This window comes from Doryrhamphus excisus, chromosome 5, assembly GCF_030265055.1.
Source record: "Doryrhamphus excisus isolate RoL2022-K1 chromosome 5, RoL_Dexc_1.0, whole genome shotgun sequence".
Lineage (NCBI taxonomy): Eukaryota > Metazoa > Chordata > Actinopteri > Syngnathiformes > Syngnathidae > Doryrhamphus > Doryrhamphus excisus.
Genome location: NC_080470.1, coordinates 7,851,398 through 7,864,596, shown reverse-complemented (window position 1 = coordinate 7,864,596; position 13,199 = coordinate 7,851,398). Strand labels below are relative to the sequence as shown.

At 39.9% G+C, this 13,199-nt stretch overlaps 1 protein-coding gene across 1 annotated transcript; it reads right to left on the bottom strand.

Moving 5' to 3' along the window:
• Positions 1-10,218: 10,218 nt before the first annotated feature.
• LOC131129438 (regulator of G-protein signaling 5-like) lies at positions 10,219-12,139 on the bottom strand. The gene is made up of 5 exons (XM_058073008.1): positions 12,018-12,139; positions 11,731-11,814; positions 11,570-11,631; positions 11,282-11,448; positions 10,219-11,198 (listed from the first exon to the last, which is right to left on the bottom strand). The coding sequence occupies exons 1-5, from the start codon at positions 12,059-12,061 to the stop codon at positions 10,983-10,985; spliced, it is 573 nt and encodes a 190-aa protein (XP_057928991.1). The 5' UTR covers positions 12,062-12,139; the 3' UTR covers positions 10,219-10,982.
• Positions 12,140-13,199: the final 1,060 nt, after the last annotated feature.

Sequence of the window (13,199 nt, the reverse complement as noted above, 5' to 3'; positions counted from 1 at the left end):
GTTCTAATTGTAGATTGGAGGGATTCAGATTAAGTTACCAAAGCACATATGCAGTATTCAAAATACGTAAGAAATTGTGGTTACATAACTCAATATTAAAAACTATCGTGTTGCTGGGAAAATTTCCTGCTTCTCAGCATGCTTTGCTGTACTGCTTTGTAAAAAGTTGAAAATATGACGTGTTAAATGTTATGTAATGTATGTAACTCTAATCACTATTAGTGCACAACAATAACTTACCATATCTCACACAATGAAGAATTTCATGCTCTTTCGCCTTCCTTCTTTGTGCTCTGCGCTCTGAGATGTTCAAGTGCACCCTTAAATTGTCCCCACTTTGGGAACTTAGACATTACATAACAAAGTAGAAATTAAATTCACCTTGCTTGTGTATAACCCCCCCCCCCACCCTTTCTGCTCACTTAAGACTAATGTGTGGCTTTAACAAAAAAAGACAAAAAAAGCCAAAAGCTCATTCACTTCAAAGAGCCGGCTCTCCGAGTCGTTCGTGACTGACACCTCCCTAACTTACAGCAGACAACAGGCTGAGAACTGACCTTTCCCCAGCTGTCACCCGGGTAACCTCTTCACCAGAGGAAAAAGTATTGTCTGATATTGACCAATACAAAGTATAACCATGCATATGTCTAACTGCAGGATGGCCCATATGTTTCCATACATAGGAAAATGTATAATGTACAAGTTTATGTTTCAGATCAGATCCTGAGATCTCTCTATTGATTTATATTTTTGGGGGCAGTTGAAGACCGTGGTGTATCAGGTAAAGACACCAAACATCTCAAAGAATGTATCACCAACACCATTACAAGCCCATTACAAGAGTATAGGAAGACTAAGAAAATGGCAGTTTAAACAGAAGGGTTTGAGAACGGTCTGTAGAGTTCCTGATACAGTATGTAGTAACAGCAACAGCGAATGCTCGGTCCCCCAACATTTGGCACCTGGTTCTAGTTATGGGGGTCAGGAGAGAGACAGCGGTGGGGGGGAGGTGACGTCAGAGAGATAAGAGGGGGGTTTAAGGTTATTGAGGGCTTTGTAGATGACGAGGAGGAGTTTGTACTGTAGCCTGTGGAGCTGTTGAAGATAAGTAGAGCTTTGGTTTCTGGAAGGGGAAGGCTATTGTGGTAGTCAAGTCTGGGTGTTAAAGTGTGAAAGTATTTCTGTGGGGAAGTGCAAAGACAATATTAGACGATATTATGGAGATGAAAGAACAAAGTCTTTGAGATGATATTGATTGAAAGAGGGTGGACTACATTCTGATACCAAGGTTGTGTCTCTTTTAAGATAAAAATGTCTGATAGGTGTTGAACAAGGTTTTATTAAAAATATATTTCATTATTATACATAGTTTAGTGGTGTATGTTGGATCTGCACCAAACTTGAGAAAACAGTTGAAAACGACATTGTAAATATCTTTTCACTGATATAACTACAATTTCCTATGTGATACTCTATGCTGATACTAGAAATAGGAGGAAGAAACTGAAGCTGTTTTACGGGCACAGTTTAATGCTAACACATTCAAGAGATTCGGTGGGATGCTTTTGTATGAAATGCCCCTTTTAATTACTACAAATTTCAGAAATCACACAAAACGTCTATGATGCCTTCTTATCAAGATGGCTTCAGTGAACTGAAGGTGACTGAACACAAGGTCGGGTGACTAAGAAGTGTCCAGTTTCTCAGCGCTTGTAGCACACTAATGTAAGAGGAAATTAAATGCCTCTTCCCACAGCACCATAAATTGTTTTCATTAAAATGTTTATTTGCACAGGCTTTTCAGATGAAACTGTTTTCTAACACAGGGGAAGAGAAGCTCTACAACTCCTGTTTTGGACATAAATATGGCAGATTCGTGACAAAAATAATTGCAAATAATGAAGTATTCGTTTGCATTCTTGCCTTAGAGAAATAAATGACATTCCATTATTCCAAGGGAACATTTTCCATCAGAGGTCAGTATGAAATACAAGTGTTTCCTGGCTACTGCTTGATGGAAAAGGTATTATTCTTCCTCAAGCTCTTGCTGTGGGGCTGTCTTGTTTACACAACTCTGCTGTATTGTGCGGACATTGGGTGTGGTGCCTTTGTAATGACAGGTCAGGATGTTAGTCCCCCTATTAAAGAAAGGGGACCAGAGGGTGTGTTCCAACTACATTGAACCTCTTTTCATATGATTCGGTTTTTGCATAAAGGTTTTGACCAACTTTTCCTTTCTTTCACATAGACATAGACTTTCTTTATTGTCATTGCACAATAACACAGCAGTGAAATTGCCAACGAAATGTCGTTGCCTGGCTCCCGTGTAATAATAAATAATAAATAATAATGTGGAGAATAAATAGATTACATCAAATATGAACAATGTGCTACTTCCAGTATTGCTTGTTTATTCAACTGCCTTGGATCACACATCCAACTCCTTCTTCTTTCTCTTTGGGCTTTTCATCTCCTCAGTCAATCTCCTCCATCCAACCCCGTCTTCTGCATCTGTCTCTCTCCCACCAACTGCCCCCATGTCCTCCTTCACTATATCCATAAACCTCCTCTTTGGTCTTCCTCTACGCCTCCTCCCTGGCGGCTCTAAACAAAGCATCCTTCTACCAATATATTCACTATCTCTCCTCTGGACATGTCCCAACCATCTCAATCTGGTCACTCTGACTTTATTTTCAAAGCCTCTAACATGTAATGTCTCTCTGATGTACTCGTTCCTGATCCTATCCATCCTGGTCACTCCCAATGAGAACCTCAGCATCCTCATCTCTTCTATCTTCAGTTCTGCTTCCTGTCTTTTCCTTTGTGGCACTATCTCTAGACCAGGGGTGGGCAAACTTTTTGACTCGTGGGCCACGTTGAGTTAACAAAATTGTCCCGGGGACAACATATATTTAATAGAACATACGTATATTTACTACACAAACATACACTATGTTTAACGCTTATAATTTGCCTTGACTGCACGGCGAACGGGTGGTTCAATTCCACCCTCGGCCATCTCTGTGTGGAGTTTGCATGTTCTCCCCGTGCATGTGTGGGTTTTCTCCGGGTACTCCGGTTTCCTCCCACATTCCAAAAACATGCTAGGTTAATTGGCGACTCCAAATTGTCCGTAGGTATGAATGTGAGTGTGAATGGTTGTTTGTCTATATGTGCCCTGTGATTGGCTGGCAACCAGTCCAGGGTGTAAACCGCCTCTCGCCCGAAGACAGCTGGGATAGGCTCCAGCACCCCCGTGAGGATAAGCAGTAGAAAATGAATAAAGCAATGAATTAATTTGCCTTGATTATTTGTCTAATTCTGTAAATGTGTCATATGATCTGCTGTATGTTCTCATGTCCCTTTTTTCATGAGCACTTTAAACATCAGACCAAACTACGAAATTGAATTTTATAGTTTTGTTGTTTTTTTTTTTCTGAATAAGACTTGCAAGTCATGTTGCCAGCTTGTATGATCCATGTTGAAATACTGGCGGGCCGGATTCAAATGCTTGGTGGGCCGCTTGTGGCCCCCGGTCCGTAGTTTGCCCACCCCTGCTCTAGACCAAACAACGTGGCCGGTCTCACACATCACACATCCAACTCCAAATCTTGCGATATTTAGTTTAATACACAATACAAGAGTATCCTGTCAAGCTCATTCTAAGAATGTTACACAAACTAGTCCCCTACTAGTGAATCATTCCACCGACTACAGTGCCAGTATACTGCATGAGTTTCACCGTGTTCATAGCTTGTCTTTGTTACAAAACGTGCCTGTGCGCAACAGGTTCAACGATTCAAATCCATAATGATTTCATAATACTTTTCAATAACTCTCATGAAAATAAAATTGAGGCACGTGAGAAGACAGATATGTGATTACAGAGGAACTTTTAGAGTTACAAGTGATTTCATATTCCCCTAGGGATTGTCCCCTCCTCCTAACATATAAACATTCACTCAGTGAGTAAAACTATGACAAAATGGTGTATTTATTTGATATACTATTGCATTATGTATTTTTCTCTATTGTATTTATTATTTATTCAATGTACTTAATGTTGTATTTCCTTACGTCCTTCGTATTGGCCTGGATTACTGTCATTTTCCAGACTTTACTCTACTTAACTTTCAAAATTTTAATGTACTTATTTTGTTCCTCCAATGAGATCTTGTTGTTGCTTAATCTTACTCTTTGACATGAACATGCATTCAATACCGTACATTTACCATCTCCATTTGATTGCTCTCTTCCATTCATTGTGCCCATCAGCTCCCAAATGGCGCCACTGATTTAATTTCGTTCATGTCCATCATGTCCATCTCCCTGTTTCTTGCATCCGGTCTTGTTGCTAGGCGGTCACCCTTAAGTTACATTGACTTGGTAGTGAATAGTGGAAGTCACTACTCATTTAAATTCATCAGTACCAAAATGAAGGTGTCGGAAAGCAATCCTGTTCTTGTAGTCCAATAAAGCTCCAAAATAGCCTAAAACCTTGGTTGCTAATGCAGACCTAAGCAGATGGGAGCATGCATTAAGAACAGGAAGTGTGGGGGGGGTACACAAAATACATCTTTCTTAAATACAATTTTCAATCATAACTTGCCATTTTTTCCATGAACCTAACTACACATTGTGTTATGCTCTCCAAGCCTGATGTGATGTATATGTCAGAGATAGGTTAATATTTTTTTTTTATATTAATCCATTTAAGGACAGTTAAATTGTAATATTTGAGGCTAAGGTAGTAAAATAAAAAAATAAAAAATCATGGCTTTGGGAACTTTGTTCACCTTGTTAAAGCATTTTATGACCCAGTAAATAAATTCAGTTTATATGTTTGAGAAAAACTGTCTGTGGAGTTAAAATGTGTCTCGATTCGAACGCACAATAATTTCACAATACTTTGAAATAACCTCTTTGAAAATAACCCTGTGCAGTGTGATCCTAAACACACAGAGGATGTGGCCTCAGAGGAACTTTTTCGAGTTACAAGTTGTTTCAATATCCCCCATACACGAGGGACTGTTTAGAAATTTCCCATGCTTGGATTGTCATATTCTTCTCTGTTCCCTTCCAGACTGTTTGTGCTCAAAGAACTTCCCCTCAGAGGTTCAATACCCCCCCACAAAAAAAACCCTGATTATCTGCTCACTCCAGACTCTGTTTGCTGGAGGAATTAATGGGGAGGAAGATCTTGGCTGGATGCTTTTTGGGATGGACTTGCATCACCATCTAGAGGAGGCTGAAAGAGATGCATCCAAAGGGAGGCAAGAAGCACCTCTAGAAATGGATGGAATATGTTCACATGCCATCACTTTAAAAAGTGATGAGTTCATGGAGAAAAAAATACAGATGTGGTCAAGGGAATTTGTAAATATACCAGGTATACAGTATATCATATACCAGACTGCACAGGATTAAAAAAACAGTGCTGAAACTGAAGGATCTTGAAAAAACTGCAACTAAACAGAATTAAGCCATGGTCAGCTCGTTTTTCATTTACTCAAAGCACAACAAATGGTCTCTACAGACGAAGCAGGTCAATCTTGGTAGGTCTAAAAATTCATTAAAAAAATCACATCAGTACTGGAGCACAACCCTTGTGCTAGGAGACACAGATATCCAAATGAGACTGGACATGAGAAAGACAGAGAAATTGGAGTGTTCTAAAACTTTTGACTGGAGGTTTAGTTTCATCTTTCATCAGGTCCATAATAATAAATATAGTTTAATGTTCCTCTCACTTATGTCTTTCACACATGTTCATCAGGAAATACTAAACTAACACTGCACAATCACCAAGGGTCTGGTAGCACAGCAGAACATGGTGGAGGCATCAGCTCCACAAAGCCTTCACCAGACCAGAGACTCTACTTTGGTCTCCATTCTGTCAAAAAGTACCAAGGCTGCCGATGTGGAGATTAGCCAATTCTTTTTTGCACCTGCATGAACAATAAAATACACTAGATGTCAGTGTAGCACAACAGCAAAGAACATATTGAGTCTGTGCATAGAAATAAGATAAACACATGAATTACAAAAATTCAACACACCCTTCATTTGTTTTTTTTTAATGCCAAACAGTGTTATAATTGTATTTGCATTTGTCTGTATGTATTTCGCATATATTAAAATGACCTCGGAATTGGTGTCGTGCTTAATTGATATTGTTGCAATACGAAAATGGAGACAAATAGGATGTTGTTCATCATTCTGTGTGAATCAAACAAACCAATATATACAGTATATGCTGTATGTATTTTATCTATCTATCTTATCTAGGTCAGTCAGGGAATGGGTTTTGTCCCAACTTCCATTGGAAGTCTTGCAGACCAGTGCTTACAAGTGAGTGCCGAGTGTAATATATTTTATTGTTTGTCGTATTATTAGCTAAAGTTAAGTTAATTGGCGACTCCAAATTGTCCATAGGTATGAATCACTTCAGAACTAAAATCAAGGACATCAGATCCTGCCTGTTACCCCAGAAAGTTTTTTCTGTTACCACACCTGGACTGTTGTCCTTGCCTGAGGAGAGACTGGAGAGTTTTGCCCTGGTTGATGCAAGGACACTTGGTCGAGTTTTCTCCCAAGTAAGCCCAACAACCTGCCTTTTAGATCCAATTCCCACATCACTTTTAAAATCACTTTATGGATTCTTTGAGGAGCAGTTTTTAAACATCTTGAATTGCTCTCTTCAGACGGGTGTCTTCCCCACCGCCTTCAAAGCGGCGGTGGTGAAGCCCCTTCTGAAGAGCAATTTAGATCCCAACAATCTTAATAATTACCGACCCGTATCCAACTTGCCGTTTTTAAGTAAAATTTTAGAAAAACTGTTTTTTTTTACCAACTTAATGACTTTTTAAACAGAAATAGCATTTTAGAGAAACATCAGTCTGGCTTTAGGAGGAACCACAGTACCGAGACAGCACTTGTAAAGATTTTAAACGACATCAGGTGGAATTTGGATAACAAGAACCTCACAGTCTTGGTTCTACTGGATCTAAGCTCTGCTTTTGATACAGTGGACCATCACATTTTATTAAATAGACTTAGATACCTGGTCGGCCTCTCTGGTACTGTTCTTAACTGGTTTTGTTCTTATCTCACAGGCCGATGTTTTTATGTAAGTATGGATACATGTTCCTCAGGAACCCATGAAATTGAATGTGGGGTTCCTCAAGGCTCAATCTTAGGTCCACTCCTTTTTAATCTGTACATGCTTCCCCTTGGGGACGTGATCAGGAGGCACGGCATCAGCTTCCATAGTTATGCTGATGATACACAGCTATACATCGCCTTGTCTCCTGATGACTCAGGGCCACTTGATGCCCTTTTTAACTGCATTGTAGACATTAAGTCATGGATGGCAGAGAATTTCCTGCAGCTCAACCAGGACAAAACTGAGGTTTTAGTCATAGGTCCTGAAGGCCAGAGAGAGAAACTTTTACCAAAATTACAGGATATTAAACTAGCCGACTCTGTCAAAAATTTGGGCGTGATTTTTGACTCTGAGCTAAATTTTATCCCACATATTAAAAATATAACAAAAATAGGTTTTTATCACCTTAAGAACATAGCCAGAGTCCGCCCGTTTCTCTCTCAGGCCAGCACGGAGGTGCTAATGCATGCTTTTATATCCTGTCGTTTAGATTACTGTAATGCCCTGCTCTCTGGTCTTCCCAAAAAAAGTATTTTAAATCTCCAATTATTACAGAACTCAGCCGCACGTGTGCTGACGAGGACCAGAGGGCGGGAGCACATTACACCGGTTTTAAAGTCGCTGCATTGGCTCCCCGTCCGCTTCAGGATCGATTTTAAGATTCTCTTACTGGTTTTTAAATGTCTTAACGGCTTTGCCCCTTCTTATTTATCTGATCTGCTTTTACCATATCAACCCCCGCGGTCCCTGCGGTCCTCCGGCACTGGCCTTTTAGCGAAACCAAAACCTAGAACAAAAACCCACGGTGAGGCAGCATTTAGCCACTATGGCCCCCACCTGTGGAACAGCCTGCCGGAGAGCCTCAGGTCTGTGGAGACTGTTGATATTTTTAAAAGAAGATTAAAGACGCACCTTTTTAATCAGGCTTTTAACTAATATTGTTAAGCTTTTATTATGTTTTCATCCTTTTAGTCCTATTTTATGTTCTTATTCTTCACCTTTTAACTTCAGTGTTTTGTTTTTATCTTGTTAGTCCTATTTTATGCTCTTAATCTTCAGTTTTTAACTCCAGTGTTATGTTTTATCTTTTAGTCCTATTTTATGGTCTTAGTTTTTAGCTCCAACTCCAGTGTTTCCTCAGGGGGGTCCTCCACACTGGGGGCTGTTTGGGTATGCTGAGGGGGTGCCATCCTTGGGTCCCTTCGACACGGCCGGCTGGGGGGTTCCTCCCTTTAATGTGGGGGTCCGCCCGTCTAACGGAGTCGGAGGGCCCGGGTGCTGGTCCTCCGATGGCACGGCCTGCAGCTTCTCCCAGTGTGGACGGCCCCAAAGGTGGCGTTTCCTTGTTCCTCAGTACCATGCCATGTCTCCCTAATGTGGGTGATTGTGTGCTTGCGTGTGTGTGTGTGTGGGTGGATGGGTGTGTGTGTGTGTGTGGGTCTAGTATGGAGGGTGGGAAGGAGGGGCTTTCTTCTTTCTTCATTGTTTTCCTTTTTAATTGTGGTAATTGTTTTAATTCTGGAAAGCACTTTGTGTCGCATCTCCTTGCAGGAAAAGTGCTCTACAAATAAAGTTGATTTGATTTGATTTGAATGTGAGTGTGAATGGTTGTTTGTCTGTATATGTGCCCTGTGATTGGCTGGCGACCTTGCCCGAAGACAGCTGGGATAGGCTCTAGCACCCCTGCGACCCACGTGAGGATAAGCGGTAGAAAATGAATAAATGAATGATTCTGAACTGCTCCAAATGTTGTTGTAGTGTAGAGGTTTGGAGTTGTTTAGAGCAGTGGTCCTCAGTTATGGTTCTCGGTTATTTTCTGTCATGCAGCCTCAGAAGACAAATGTTTTCATACCACTTAGAGTTGTTATACTACTGAGAAAGTATTTGTCTATTTATCTGACTGGAACCAGGAAAATGAAACAAAATCGAGAGCAGTGAAGCAAACACACACATTCAAGAGTCAAATTGCATGTTGAGTACGGTAAATTTGTACATGTTGGCAGGTCTGTACTAAAATTGAAAGCACTGGTACTCCATGCATCTCACCTCACCCCCCGACAGCTCGCCGCTTCCCTCTGGGGGTGGGGCTGGCCCCACTATTTGTGAAGCACTGCTAGTGCACTATAATACAATATAATGGAGGGTAAAGGGTTAACTGTTTTTCTGACTTTAGAGTTTGGAGTTATTCATCCCCAATTCTGTAATGCAAAGGATTGTTATATTGCGTTTTGTATACTATTGATCGTTTGTATAATTGTTAACGCTTAAGTCCTCATTGGTGGCCCAGGTACATGCACCACCCCACTGGGTGAAAATGACACAAAACAATCATTCTAAAACAAATGTGCTTGCTTTCTTACTTAGACATATGCTTATATAAAAATTGTGAGTACAGGGCTTTCCCTCGCCACTGTTCAAGGCTTGAACAAGGCATATGATTTTCCTGGGCAAGTTGGAATGCTGCCCACTGCTCCAATATGCTTCTCAAAGTGCATGCTTCTTGTAATTCACAAAAGCACATGACACATCTTGCGTACACATGCAAATATTATATAACAATACAAGTGATAGTTTACTGTTATAAAGTTACTAATGACTGAATTCATTCTAAAAAGACTGCTTGGTACATAAAGAGAATGACTAAGCAAGTAATGAATGGTGCACACTGTGGCACTCTCATCATGACAACCATGTCAGAAGGTCACAATAGAGGGAAGTGGCATTATAAGCTTTTCATTATGCAGCAGGTCTGAGGACCAGCTGTTCCCTGCCTTCCACTGCCTCCGCACTATACTGATAACATTTGAATACGCAAAATAGACATTCAGCTCCAGGATTTACTGATATAGTTACTATATGATACAGTATATATAAATCATTTTAAGGAGAAAAAAATCGGATATCCAACATTATCTCAATCATATACTAGAGGTGGTAAAGATTTTTCTAATACCTCTTTGAAATTGAACGATTGATGGAAAGAGTGATGGTTTTCCACTGTTGCATTGTTTTTTCTACATTTTATTGCCTAATGTTGATGGCAAGTGCAAACAGTTGGGAAGATAATCATGTTTTATAGCTCTCTCTGTTACGTTCATACAGCCACTTCTCTTGTTGTCCTTCCTGTTTGCTGAAGTATTTCCTATTCTCATGGTTTCCAAGGTGAATAACAGCCAAACAAAACACAGGTTGAAGGATGTCATGGAAATAGAGCATTGAAAAGGATTATCACTTTTCCTGTTATGGACCGGTCAATGGTCTACAGTAATACTACAGTATATTACACATACTTCTTGCAGTTCAATCACTCATGTATACTTTAGACCGTGCAGGTCTAAGGGATCAAATACTTTCATTTTCTTTTAAAAATGATAACTGAATTTTCCACATAATTTTTTAATGTATTAATTTAATTTGGTATAAAAATACAACACTCACATAAATAATACTGTATATTGCACATAATTATAGTATTTTTTGAAAAAATAAACAGTATAAAATACAAGCAATTCAATACAAAATCATAGCATACCCAGTACATATATTTCACAAACAATGTTGAACTTTGCACAGACATGACAAACACGAGTATTTGCCTAAAGGCAAATTTTAAAGTGCTTTTCTCATTTATAATAAGTTCTGTGGGATCGTCTCAGCCTTTTTACTCTTGATTGAATTTACAGTCAAACCACTTTTGAGACGAGCTTTTCATTAACATTCCAGTTTGAGGAAATCTTTCTTCCAGGTTCAAAAGCAAATGTGCTGCGGTCGTGAATGTCTTTCAGCTCTGTCCCCTGATGGGGTCTACAATGAGCGTTCAAACCTTCTTCTCCTGCTGAGGAAGTTTTATAGCTGTGGTGTTAGGCTTGGCCTGACTGACGAGATCCCGGTAGGCAGATGAGCGCAGAAAACGCGGGTAGCAGTCTTTAGCCATGAGCATGTAGATCTTGTGCTGCGCTTGGTCAAAGCAGGAGGGTGATGGGGACAGCATGTTCGCTTTAGTGACGTCACGAGTTTCATGGTCAATGTTAATCTAAGAAACAGAAACAGAGCCAGATTAGTCCGTATCCGTAATAAACTCATCAAAATGAATATTAGGATGTTCATATTCTTTACCTCCCGTGGAGCATCGGTTCCTATGAATTCATTATAGATTTTCTGAGCTTTAGCAGGTAGCTTGGCAAGAGACTTGGTACTTCTGTAGTCTTCACATGCAAAGTAGAATGCAATGTTCTCTTCGCTGAATTCTGATAATAAGAAGGAAGTGAAGGCGCACAGTCCATCTGGGGTAAGAAAGGAAATTTAATTAGTAGTAGCACAACATGGCTGCTACAGTCATTTGCAACTGTGTCTATATTACTGTGTAATTGCTGCAACAATACACATGTATAAAGATATACTTACATTTGCTGGAAAGGAGTTCCTCAAATGACTCTTTCCACCTCAGGCATTCCTCTAGGGTTACCCTAAAATAAATGGTGCATGATTAGAGTTGATCAAACTTAAACAAGGCACAGATATTTGTTGTGGTGATGCCATAGAACAACCTTAATGACTTTGCTTACTTGTTTTTTCCTACTTTACAGCAGATTAGACTCCCATCAGGTTTATGCAATATTTTTCTCAGCCTTGCCTTCAGCTCTTTGGCCCTGTGAAAAGAATATCAACAAAATAAGTCAAATTTTCATATGTACACATTGGTAACCACAGCATTAATTTGTCTACTATGCACAAAAACAAAACTGAAATCTTCTTCAACCTGCTCAATGATAATAAAGCAAATTGCTCATGGGTATACGCAGAAGAAAAGCAAACAGCAGCATTCCGGTAGATTTCCTGAATCTTCATGTACCTTTCCAAGCAGCAGGTAGGCAGTGATACTAGTCCTTTACACATCGTAGCAGACTGTGGCTGGTCCTGGACCTTGTCTCTCTTGTGTTGGGTGGTGGTTAAATATCCTCAGTCAGATCCACAATGTGTGTGTGTGAATCCAGCCGGAGTGGAGGTTTTATAGTCTTTGCCCCTGCCTCCAATGTGTCATCACACCTCACAGCGAATCAGGGTAAAAGGATGGGTGAGACTACTGGTGGAGTCAGCCAAAGGGAAAGGACATGAAAGGAGGAAGCTGGGAAATTTCTATCAAATGATAATCAGTCAGAGCTGACAAATATTTGTCCAATGTGTCCCCGAAAACACCCTCCCTTACAAAACAAGTAGCTTTAAGAGACTGAATAAATTGTTATGTATTCAGTGTTTGAGTACACTCAATATGAGAGTGGTGTTTTATACATAATATACATATACTCAAACAAATCAGTGTTTGTGCTACGTTTACATTTTTCATGTCATTCAAAACTGTAAATGAGTCAAGTTGTTTTCTGCATTCAACCCACAGCCCGAAGAGTCTTAAGGAGAACATCAGAGTGGTTCAAGCCGGGCTCAAACCAGGACATGAGTGCTAACCACTGCCACTATGCCGCTATTTATAAAGAATAAATCATAGTTTCGAGCTTGTTTCATGTACAACATCAAGACACGTTATTGTCTAGTGGATTCCCTACTCTGACAGTCTTTCTTTGAGATGGTGCATTTCAGGACAGGCTATGCGATTAAAACACACAATGAAGCTCAGCCTTATTATGGGTTAAAAATACTTTTCATTCTCAGCAAAGCACTTCATTGGCCATGGCAGCCCGGAAGCTGCAATCATTCATTCAGCTGCTTCTGTCAACCTTTCAACTTGTATTGTATATTTCCTACCTACCTACCTACCCCCCTTTCTAGTGTTAAGTTGCTGATTGATTGAATGATGATTGTATCATTTTTTTTTTTTTACAAACTATAGAGCTCACTTCCATTGTGCAGCATCAAGAAATACCACAACCAATACACCAAACATATAATCTATGAACCAAAGTTACTACCTTCCAAATTACCGTATGTAGCCTTGGATTTATGGGTTACATAAAGATACAGCAAATGGAATGTCAAGCAATTCAATAGATACAATACCCTCTTTTGATGACACACTTTC

Coding starts and splice junctions, on each gene's coding strand:
- LOC131129438 (XM_058073008.1), bottom strand. CDS start 12,061: ATGTGTAAAGGACTAGTATCACTGCCTACCTGCTGCTTGGAAAG. Junction 11,632..11,730: donor TGTAAAGTAGGAAAAAACAA/GTAAGCAAAGTC, acceptor CATTTATTTTAG/GGTAACCCTAGAGGAATGCC. Junction 11,199..11,281: donor GAACCGATGCTCCACGGGAG/GTAAAGAATATG, acceptor TCTGTTTCTTAG/ATTAACATTGACCATGAAAC.